The sequence below is a fragment of the Triticum aestivum genome, chromosome 6A, assembly GCF_018294505.1.
Source record: "Triticum aestivum cultivar Chinese Spring chromosome 6A, IWGSC CS RefSeq v2.1, whole genome shotgun sequence".
Lineage (NCBI taxonomy): Eukaryota > Viridiplantae > Streptophyta > Magnoliopsida > Poales > Poaceae > Triticum > Triticum aestivum.
The window spans coordinates 58,155,713-58,167,571 of NC_057809.1; the positions used below are offsets into that span (position 1 = coordinate 58,155,713).

An 11,859-nucleotide genomic window follows, 5' to 3' on the forward strand; every position below is an offset into this window, starting at 1 on the left:
GATCATCCCCCACCATCTCAACGAAAAAATTCAGATGATTAACCCAATCCACAATTGGGCGCCCGCAGACATGGTTTCATCACTCATCAAATGGAATCTGAAGAATACGTTGATTCCTGATCCAACGGCCAACCGGGAGTCCTCGAGTCGTCAAACACACAACACTCTACACTCTACAGCGCTGTACGTATCGGCCACACAGTTCACACCTCGCACCCGCCGCGTCCGTCATGTACTCCGGCGACTCTCACCGCCGGCCCGATGGCCCCTCCGCCACGCCGGCCCTCCACCTGTCGGCCGCCGCCGTGCCCCCACCGCGTGTCCTCGCTTCCTCCTCCTCCTGCCCCAACACCTCGTCTATCCGCTCCGCCTCTCACAGTCTCCCTCCTCGCGCTCTCCTTGCTCTCCGCGTCGCCGTCCTCCTCCCGCCATGGCGCCTCCCTCTCCCTCTCCCGCGCATCCTCCTCCTAGCACGCTTCCGCATTCTCGTGCCTCTCCCACGCTTCATCCCTCTCCTCCTTCCCACCTGCCGCCACCGCCGCCGCTGCCACGCTTCAGCTTCTCGCCTCCTCTTACTTCCGCCTCCGCCGCCGTTCTTCACCTGTCACTACCCGCCAGAATCACTCCGGACCAATATTCGGCTTCCCACGTACCGTTCTCTCTTGTCAAGATTCATCAGCTCACCCTTGCCCGCGTCCTGTTCGATGAAATGTCGCAATCTTTGTTCTTATGAAATGCTGCGTCTGGTGTTCGCCTAGCCCTTCGCGCCTCGCTACTTTCCTGGTCCTAGACCCTGTGGCTGGATCACCCTCCGCCGCTCCCACGTGGGCCTCACCTTGTCCGCGACTCATCCGGCATGGTCCAGGTGAGTGAGTCATTTCTTTTTTTGATGTCGTTGGTGGCACCTTTGGTTGTTATCATTGTTATTGTTGCAAACCTAGAGGAACATCGGTTTATGATCTCGTAGCTGCGAAATCCTGATCATTGTAATGTACTCTGTGGAGTAGAGTAGTTGCTGCTGTATTGATATTTCTTTCTTCACAAAAGTAAACACAGTAGCTACCGTTGTTGCATGATCACATAACTTACACAGTCAAACTAATATTCTCATCCCCTTTGTGGTTTATCGGAAATAAAATGCAGTATCTGTTTTATTGATACTAATTCTTACAAGATTACCAGTTCTAGATTTGATGTTTACTGTCATTGTTGTTCAAACTGTATAGAGATCTCAAGCCCTGGGTTTATTCTACTCTATCTGCAGGTGACAGCTCTGCCAGAATACCTTCAAGCTTACTCTATTGTGAATAGGCTAAGAGTGGGCCCACAGTGGTTGCTGTCAAGGGGGTGGTGCGGCTGCGCCCGACAGAAGCCATCAATGAAGACTGGGGCTATAGAGGTACTGACTGGTCTTTATGGTACTTTATTTAAATGTCTTCTGGTAGGTAAGAGGTAGAGTTGACTCAGCCTGGTTAAAATTTCAAATTTACACTATCTAGTGTACAAATGCTACTCTACCTTCTGCTGTTACAGATCAGCAGTAGGGTGTACGTTTTCTCCAAAAGCTGTATGTGAGATCACTCTGTTATGTACCTGTTCCAAGTTGTAAGACCGCAGGACACTGTTACTTCCATTGATCATAACAGAAATGGGATCAGGATCTCACTTCAAAAAATGAACTATTTTATCTTTGAACCATATGCTACTCTTTGATTTGGTTCAGAATATTAATCAGAATGTTCAGTAGTAGAACATAGAAAGATAATAATACATTTATTTTTGTTATAGTTCTTTTTTGGGTTAGTTGAAGCTGCTTGTCATTGTGACCTGAACCCAAAATAAAGAGTATTAATTGAAGCTTTGTGGCCTGAACCCAAAATAAAGCGTAATTAGCTCAGTTGGGATGAGTATATGACTCTGAATACACGTTTAGCACATCAAACTGGTTGGAGAACACTGAGAACTCATGCTTCCCTTTTTCGCATTGTTGTCATTCATTTCTATCACCTTCATGTGTCTAGAAATTACTAATTGGACATTGCCACAAACTAACTACCCACGGTGTGTGTATGCTACCTTCCTTTGGGACTCTAGGAACATTTCCAACTTCGCTGTGAAACTGACGTTGCTACCTCTTGAGATGATACACTCACACCACCTTGTCAATTGTTTTGGAAACTGTGTTTAAGGAGTAATACATTTTCATCTACTAGAATATGAGCACTCGAAATTCTGTAATACGCAACAAGTGACATGTTTATTAGCTTATTCTGTTGTACTGTAGCTGAACACCTTTTTTCTTGCCTCGCCTTTTTCCATTTCCATTCTACTTCTGTATTCCCTACCATGTCTATTTCTCACCTTTTCTTTCCGTACTTCATAGTTATATGTACTTTTCTGGACAAAGAGAAAAATGAACTTTCTGAAAAGGGAACACAAATAGTAGACCACTGATTTTTTTGATATATTGACTGGATATTCTTCCTATAGTTGACAATAGCATATCATAGTAAATTTCACCTATATTTGCAAGAACAGATTGGTACTATCCAATGATCAAAAGAGTGGTGTCTCACGACAGTCCTTTTAACTCTTGTATAGTTGTATGAAGTACCAGAATACTGATGTTTGGTTTTATAATCCAAAAAGGAGTGAGAGATGGAAGCAAGCACTTGAATCTGAGAAAGGAATGATGATCAAGACAACACTAGTTGTCTGGTTCTGAGAATTTATCGTTGGGAGAGGAAATTGATGAGACTGAAATGTCATGCTTGGAGTGAAGAACCCGATGAATCTCCTGCAAAGAAAAAGTCAATGGATGTTAAACAAGTGGAGAGGAAATCTGGGTCTAAGGTAAAGGAAAAGGATTTGCAATAAGGATGATGGGAAAGAAGGCTAGATCAATAATTCTCTTGCTTTGAGCAAGAATCAACTTGCTAAGGCATCCAAGGAAAGCAAAGCTACAAGATCTGGAATACCTATCATAGTCAGTGCTACTATTTATTATCACAACATTTTCTTACATCTTCAGTAGGCTTATGCAAACAATCTATTGATCTTCTGCTCCAGATCATAGAAATACCAATCTAATTTTGCTCTTTGTTTATGCTTTAATATTATTCCCATCCGAACAAGTAAAAAAAATATTAGATCAAACTACAGTTGGGTCAAGGGCATGCCATGTTTCGAAAGTACTTTAGTCATGAGTCATGAATTCTCTGCTATCTGATGTTATTTTTCTTGCTTAATTAGTCTAGCTAGCTAGATGCAGAACATACCCTGATTGCATCTAATTATCAGAAACCGCTGATGTCCATGCAGTTGCAAATCAAGAGAGAACCGGCTACCTAGGATTGCCAAGAGTACGTAAGTCGATCCATGGCAGAAGCTTCAAAGTTCATTACCATTATGCAACTATTCAGCGACTGGGAAATCCATGTATTGATTCTCTTGAGCTTTTGCCTGCAACTATTCCTCTTCTTCTCCGGCAGCCTTCGGCGCCGCCACGACCATAGGCTGCTTAGGATCATGACATGGTTGTCTTACCTATCAGCTGATTTCACTGCAGCATATGCTCTGGGCCTTCTTTCACGCGAGGTTGCTACCACTTCCACCACAGACAACAATGATGATCATCATAAATCAATGCCCAGTGAAACCCCTCAACAGCTCATGGTATTGTGGGCACCATTCCTTCTTATCCATCTTGGAGGACAGGACACTGTGACTGCTTTTTCATTGGAGGACAATGAGCTGTGGTTGAGGCACCTGCTGATGCTGCTAGGCCAAGCATGCCTAGTTGTCTATGTGCTGTGGAAATGGGTAACATTGTCATACTACCAACTTTTAATCTCGGCTGCATTGTTGTTCGTTGATGGGATCATCAAGTATGGGGAGAGGATTTGGGCACTCAAGTTGGGGAGCCAGGAAGGCCTCAGGAGTTCCACTAGCACAGAAGCTAAGAAAGCATCCCTTCAATTTGGACTAGGATTCAGTACTGAAAGAAAAGAGCAGACCTATCAAGAAATTGTTAGGTATGCTCTTCTCAGGGAGCGAGGCGTGCGGGATATATTCGCTGGACGGAAACTCTTCGACATGGACGATTTAACTCGCGAGTACTTTCTGTATCAATACGATCGGGAGGTTCCGAGAGGGGATGCACAACTGAATTTCAAAAGGGCGGAGATCGAGCTTAGCATAATGTATGACAGCCTCTACACAAAATCTCGGGTGATTCAAACAAGGTCTGGCGCCATCCTTCTGTGTGTCTCCTTCGCCTCCATAGTGATTGCCTTTGTGCTCTATGTCAAGATGATGGTGAGTAGTAGTGCCTATGCTGAGCAAACAACATCAGTATACAACAATGTCGACTACAGAAGAAGTAGAGTTGATGCTGCCATCACCTACATATTATTCATTGGAGCAGTTTGCTTGGAAGCTTGCTCATTCTTCGTTGTGATGATCATGTCACCATTGGAGTGGCCATTGTTGGAAGCTCGAGCTGGATGGTGTCGTGTGCTGCTCACTCGAGTGGCCTGGCCTATGTTCATGAGGATCCAACCAGAGACCAAGCCATGGTGGTCAAACTCAATGGGACAGTACAACTTCTTGAGCTCCTGCTGCAACAAAAGCAGAAGCACGGACAGAAGGTGGAGTAGCACTGTCATCATGTCAAAGATGGCAGGCGTATTTGGAGCTAGTGAACTGTGGAACAAGATAAGAAACACCAAGCATGCCCACATCACAAGGGAGATGAAGGAGCTTATCCACGAAACAATAGGTCATGACAGGGGGTGGCTTCCTGAGCGCATCTGCGTTCCAAGTGCTTATAGATCACTACTTGTCCTCCCCTTCGAGAAGGCCTTGCTGTCGCTACACATTTGGACAGATGTGGTGATGCACAAGGTGGCGAAGTCGATGATGGTGAGCAGCAGTGGTCGGCTCCCGATTGACCTGGCCGTCCAAGAGCAAGACCAAGAGGCAGCACAGCAGTGGCGGCGTCTTATGGATAACTGCAAGAGGCTATCTGAGTACATGTTGTACCTGCTGCTGGCGCAACCTGCCATGCTACCCGTGAGCAGCAACGTGCAGGATTTTATGGTAGCAGCGGCTGCCTCAGACTGGTCCAGGGGTGCCTCCTCCTCCAACAGCAAGGTGCAGGATTTTATGGTAGCAGCCGATGTTGCCTCCAGAAAGGAGAATTTTCTTGAGTGGTTGGCTTCAGAATATGAGGGTCCTGGTCTGGGCTTCTGGAAGGAGCAAACGGTGGTGCTAGAAAATCAACAGGGCATCAATGCCGAGCTGGCGATACTAGAGAAGGTGTGGGTGCGGATGCTCGTCTATGCAGCTGGAAAGTCCCGTCCGGAAGAGCATGCCCGGCGCCTGAGCACCGGGGGAGAGCTCATTACTTTCGTTTGGCTGCTGATGGCGCATCGGCGTACTGGTGACGTGGAGCGCAGTATCAGCCTTATCAAAGATGATTTCAGCGCAGGACATCTTTTTGAGCTAACTACTGCTAGCATACCATACTGTAGGCAAATTGATATGGAGGAGTCAATTACTACTTGACTTAATTGATTGCTTCCATGCTGGTGTGGTGTGGTGGGTAAACTCAGTCTATTTTATCTGATATTTGTTCATCAATTTTGTATTGTATCTCTGGTTATAAAAACGATTACCTTTACCATTTCTTGTTTAAATGCATGCCAGCATGTATGATTGATTTGTGCATTGAGATCACGGCGCATTCACACTGAGCTAGTTTTGCTCCAACAGGAGATTCAAGGAGTGGTCTGAACAATATTGATGCACTGCACATCTATTTCAGCACAGACTCCGGTCGTCAGTTATGGAGACATTGCTATATGTGCAAAGGGTAGTCATGACATTGCTTGCTTCATCATCGCAATAGCAACTGTCCATGGTGAGGTTAATGCCCTGTACTACGGTCTGCAGTAAATAAATAAATGCCCAGAAATATCAGTAGTCGGTTCTTTCAGGCCTGGTCCATTGAGGGGGTGGGGAGGTGGTGCTCGAACTGATCAGGCGGGGGGTTATCTTCCTACTCTCCCTTCCTTGTATGATCTTTAATTCATGATGTTTTTTTTGGCTTGGCTAGCTAGCTGCTCAACTTGTATTGTGCCCGTGATGATGTAATAATAGGCTAGTTGCTTATATGTATTAACAAGAAGTTGTTCGATCTTCTTTACATTTATGCCTGCTACTGCTAGCTAGCTGTTTACTTATCCTTATCAAGGCCACACGTTTTTATATATGTTGCTGAATCTTATAAGCTTGCATTGTTCTTACATGCAACTTAATTATAGCTTCAGGCTTTAATCTGATTCGCGGTTGTGTTTTGAACAATTTATACCTAGTCATTGGGCAAGCTAGGTTCTTTTTCCCAACGGATGTAATAAGAGCCTTTTGATGTATTCTTGGACAGGGAGATGTCAGTATTACTGTTGTTGGATAGGAAGACGTCAGTGCTGGACTGCTGCATGTACGACCAGCTGTTGGAACAAATATGGAGCGAAAAATTGCCAAGGAAAATATGCATGTTCCTTTGGAGATTAGGATAGCCTTTCCACTTCCCAACCTAAAGTGCAGAGGAATTGATATGGATAGACTTGACGAGAGCGACAGTCATATCTTCCTAAAATGCAAATATACGAAAACAACGTGGAGAGAAACCAACCTGGTGCTTGTCAGTGACATCTTACTTGGCTGTGTTGGTGTTGCCGTAAGGATTTGATTTCCGAGCATAAGCTGCATGTTTCTCCTTTACAGACTGTTCACAAAGCCGCTGGGTTGCTCTTGCAGTGGCTGCCTTTCTTATACAGGCAAAGCGTAAAGACACGCTGATAGTGTTGAAAGGAAAGCTTCAGTCTTTATGTTTTCTGAGTCTTTGTTGCGCCTGCGTGCGCCAGAGGCGGATGCTTGATGCAAGTGTGCCTGGGAACGCTGTATGTGCCTTGGATGTTTGGTTGTCTCGGGCCTTCATTGGTCTGTACGTGCTTTGGGAATTGTGGATTCTTTGCTGCAGCCAGAGGCCAATGTTGTATTTCCGTTATTCAGTTATAATGGAAAGGGGCAATGCCCGGTTCAAAAAAAAAAAAAAAGCCAGAGGCCAATGTCTCCTTGCACTCCGTTCCCCTTATATGGAATCTTTGGAAGTCGCGCAATGCTGTCGTTGCTGGAGTGCCTGTCTCCTCTGCCTGCTGCGGTCTCCACTTCAGCCCTGCGCTAGGTAACCGAGTTTACTAATCACCTTTTTATCGAGCATAATAGTACTTCTTTTGCCCTTGTACATAGGAGTATAATACAATGTGTATATCTTTTGCAGGAGCAGGCAAACTGGTGTCATGTGTACCGATCACTGGCCTAAGCCATCTGAAGATTTCCTGAAGATCAACATCAATGGCTCCTGCCAGGAGACAAGTACAGGGGGAGGCAAAATTTCGTGTTTTGACCCTTCTCGCATACAAATTCAGGATCTGACCCCGGTTGGGAATTTTTACGGGATTTGATCCTTTTTCTTACCGCCAGGGGTGCTGGCGGTAGGGTTAGACATCCTACCGCCAGGGATCGGGTACTAATCCACGTCAGCACGTGGAGACGACCGCCGTCCCTCTTCGTCGCACCCTACCGCCAGGGGTGCTGGCGGTACACCCTTGGCGGTAGGGTGCGAGCAGTTATTTCGCCCAACCCTGCGCCCCTGCCCATCTCCCCACCCCTCCCCCTCCCCGGTCGGCAGTTTCTTCTTTTTTTTCCCTCGCCCCTTTCTCCCTCTCTCATCTCCTCCACTCCCCCCTCGGATCTTCACCGTTTCTTCATCGTTTTTGCAGATCGAGATGGCCCCAAAGAGAGAAACGTAAGCTCCTCTGATCCCTCCAAGTAGTTTTTGCAAACTTGCTTTCGATTCGACGCATTATTTGCTTGGAATCCCTCATATTTTTGAACTTAGATTGGAATTTTTTTCACCTAGAATTGTTTTAGTTTGATTGTAGTTCCAGTTCTTAGTTCTTTAGTAACTAGTGGTATTGAATATGAACTCTAATCAATAGTTCATATGTTAGTGTGAAGATGAACCCTAGTTCATAATTTTTTTTGTTAAAAAAATTATGATGTAATGCATGTGGGAGGACTTGTTTTGTTTTATGATGCATGTTGGTATGATGATATGAAGATGTTGTTTGGAGAAAATGCATTCAAGATGAACTCTATTTAAAAAATGTTAAAAAATGATGATATGATGCATGTTGGAGGATTTTATTTTGATATGATGCATGCCGATATGATGTGATCCATCATGTGTAGTAGATGTTGTTGGAGGAATATGCATGTTGGAAGATGAACCCTAGTTCATGTAACTAAGAAATTTCATTTTTTGTTTATGTATGCTTATGCTTATGATGCTTTTGTTTATGAAATTTTATTAAGGCGGGCACCTCTTGCGGACAACATTGGCCCACGGTACTCCATGCTTGACTACGCATTTGACAAGGGTCATTGTGCCCATTTCATAGAGAACGGAGTGGTAAGTAATATGAAGGAAATATTGATCAAAGTTTTCTGATTGACAGATGCTCCAGCCACTGCGCATGAGGAGTCATGGGGTTGCCGGGAATATGGACTACGATGAGCGCTATGCGCCGTACTTCAAGAGAGCCTGACTGTTGGGTTTCGTGTTGCAGTTCAAGCATCAGCCGCCGATGCTTGTCCGCGCAGCTCTGGCAGCTTCGATTGACCAGTGGGGACCGGAGACCCATTCTTTCCATCTACCATGTGGGGAGATGACGGTGACCCTCGAGGATTGGTCGATGATTACTGCCATGCCGATCGAGGGTCAAGCACTCACCGGGTGAGTGGAGAGGACCAACTGGTAGCAGAGGGTTACCACCCTCATCGGCGACTGCCCCGGTGCTAAAGGTAACCGTACATCCGGTGTATCGTTACCCTGGCTCTCGAAGCACCGGAAGACATGCCCCGAAGACGCCGATGAGGCGACTGTGGAGTGGTACGCGAGGGCCTACCTGTGGTATCTTCTCACGGAGGTCGTGTTTCCAGACAGCTTGGGGAACTCTGCCAACTGGTCGTATATGTTATTCCTAGCCGACTGGGATGCAGGGTACAGATGGGGGACCGCATCTCTCGCCTACCTATACTGTTTGGTAAGAGAGTATCTCATTGCCTATCCACGAAAGTATGTCCATGACATTTTGTTATATCTGATCCTCATTTGATGCTTTGCAGCTTGACGACGCAACCAAGAGGACGGGAGACAAGTCCAATATGGGTGGCTTTGTCTGGGCCCTCTCCATTTGGATGTGGGAGCGGCTGCCGGTGGGGCGTCCGGGGAAGATGCCAAGACGCCCATGGGGGTGCCTATAGCAAAGACGACGACGAGACTCAACACCCCACCATAGCTTACGAGTGGGACGTTGTCAAACTCTACACGGGCCTAAACAAAACTTCGTATAAGACCTACACCAACGAGTTGGACGCTTTGACGCATACGCAGGTATATGAACTCGCTCACCACCTTTCTCTTTGATTCCACTTTTGACCGAGGTGGGAACTTACCAATGTACATGTAATAGGTAAACTGGTGGCCGTATCATGACCGAGAGTGGGACTTCGATCTGAACGTGATGTGCGATGCGGATAGTGGTCTTTGGCGGTGCATCGTGCGCATGATTTGTGTGTACGCCGTCGAGTGGCACTTGCCACAACGAGTGGCCACGCAGTTTGGGATGTATCAGCATACCCCACCGGGCCCCTGACCGACACCGACGGCCAAGCGCTCCACATGTGAGTGCGCTTGTTCTTCGTGCCCATGATTTCATTGTGTTTGACTTTATTATGATGTTTCTTGTGGCCTATGCCTTGCAGGATGAGCCGGTAGAAGAATCAGTTGATCACAGAATAGGGAGAGGAGCATAAAATCTGAGAACAAAGTGAGGGGGACGATGAAGGTACAATTTCAGCCTCCTCGGAACAGATGCATCTTGTTCACTTGCAATCATAAATCTGATACTTATTATGCCCTTGTTTCATTGTGAGTGCAGAAGTTCGTGAAGCGTTGTCGCAAGCTGGTAGGCCTGCTTGGGTGTGCTGGAGCTGGGTCGGTTGAAGCTTATCATCCTGCAACCACACAGGGTCACATCGGCTCATCGAGCCATGTTCCCTCGTCTTCTAGGTTGGTTGCGGAGGAGGGGGAGGAGGAGGAGGAGGAGGAGGCCACACATGAAGAAGGGGAGGAGGAGTAGTATCATGAGGACGAGGAGGATGAGAGCAATGGGGAGGAGTACGATGAAGATTATGGACCTCCACCAACTCAATCATCTGAACCATCTTAGCTGTCGAAGAGGAATCCAAAGAAGAAGGATTTGCTGAGTCCGGACCCTTTCCAGAGACCGGTTACTCGATGGCCCAAGAAGAAGACTGAAGAGACTCATTCAAAGAGGAACGAGGACCGTACCTCCAAGAGAAGCAGGAGCAAGTAATTCTGCTCTTGAATACTTGGCTCTTGTAGTGTCTAGTGGTTGTGAAACTACGTGGAACTATGTGTTTGCTATTTGTGAAACTATCACTAATGCAGGATGCTGCTAACGCGACACTATGATTAGAGAACCTTTGATGAAACTGTGTGCGATGCATTAATCGCAAATGGTGATGTAAAAAACCCGTCAAAAAAGGTGCAAAACATTTGCGATGGATGATACATCAAACACGGTTCAGATTTTAGTTGCGTGTGCGATGAGGGCATACGATTGATCTGTACGAACTATTTGTGATGAGACAGAACAACAGAAACGGGCAGCCAGGTCAAGGTGTGTGCGATATACGACATACAGTTCACTCTGATGAACCGTTTGCGATGATTGAGGTGAACACAAACGGTTCGGCGTAACAAGATGTGTGTGATACCTGACAAACAGGTTGGTAATCAGAATTGTGTGCGATCATTATAGACAACCCATACGGTCTTTTTTGTGAATTGGGTGCTCGTTAGGGCACACAGTTCAACAAACCAACCTGTGGGCAATAATGTAGAAGATCTCTGTCGAATACATATTACTAACCGTCTGCGATGAGATTGACATGATAAACAGAGATATATGCAGTATGCTTAATTTAGTCCTTCTACTTCTTCCTGTTGTTGTTGGATGGCCTCGCGACATCGTCTTGGCAAGGACGCTTCTTGCCATTGACCGTTGGCTTTTCATCATCGCCGCTGTCGTCATCGTCGTTCCTGTTGTCATCGTCCTCCTCCTCATTCGACCATTCCTCCTCATCATCATCGTCGTCCTCTTCTTCGTCCTCCGACGGCTCCTCGTCCGTCTGGTTGTTGTCTGACGACTCCGGAGGCGGCGTCCCTTCCATGAACCGGATAAAATCAAGGTCTGGGCTCGATGCCGGACTCATGGAAGACGAGCGGGATGATTCTGATGTTGACCTATCATCAGGCGCCAGACTGCTGGCCGAACTGTCGTCCTCGCTGTTGCTCGACATGGCTGCAGAGTGTGTGCTAGTGTGTAGCGCGGCCTGCCGGGAATGATGAAGATGGTGGACACTTAAGCAGGGTATGCATAGAAGAGGAACTGCCAATTGAAGCGGGGATTGAAGCATGGTTTGACGTATTATCTAACCGCTGATATAATCAACCGCGATTATTTGTATCCAGTCGCTCCAAATTCCCGGGGTTGCGCAGGACTCATATTGGCTATTTGGCCGGTTTCCTTTTTTAGGACAAAACACAAGGAAAGAGTTTTGGGATTATGCACCGGTACCGGTACGAACAGAGTAGGACAATTGGCAAGCAATACATTGAGCTCTTTTATTGATAAAGCCAGT

The 11,859-nt window shown here is 46.4% G+C and overlaps 1 protein-coding gene and 1 long non-coding RNA gene across 2 annotated transcripts; both read left to right on the forward strand.

The window, feature by feature from the left end:
* Nucleotides 1-2,969: 2,969 nt before the first annotated feature.
* Nucleotides 2,970-7,046, forward strand: LOC123131998 (uncharacterized). The gene is made up of 3 exons (XM_044551740.1): nt 2,970-2,986; nt 3,322-3,438; nt 3,569-7,046. The coding sequence occupies exon 3, from the start codon at nt 3,646-3,648 to the stop codon at nt 5,566-5,568; it is 1,923 nt and encodes a 640-aa protein (XP_044407675.1). The 5' UTR covers nt 2,970-2,986; nt 3,322-3,438; nt 3,569-3,645; the 3' UTR covers nt 5,569-7,046.
* A 2,601-nt stretch (nt 7,047-9,647) lies between these two features.
* LOC123130266 (uncharacterized) lies at nt 9,648-10,612 on the forward strand. The gene is made up of 3 exons (XR_006463783.1): nt 9,648-9,813; nt 9,895-9,977; nt 10,071-10,612. It is a non-coding gene; the product is annotated as an uncharacterized lncRNA (long non-coding RNA).
* Nucleotides 10,613-11,859: the final 1,247 nt, after the last annotated feature.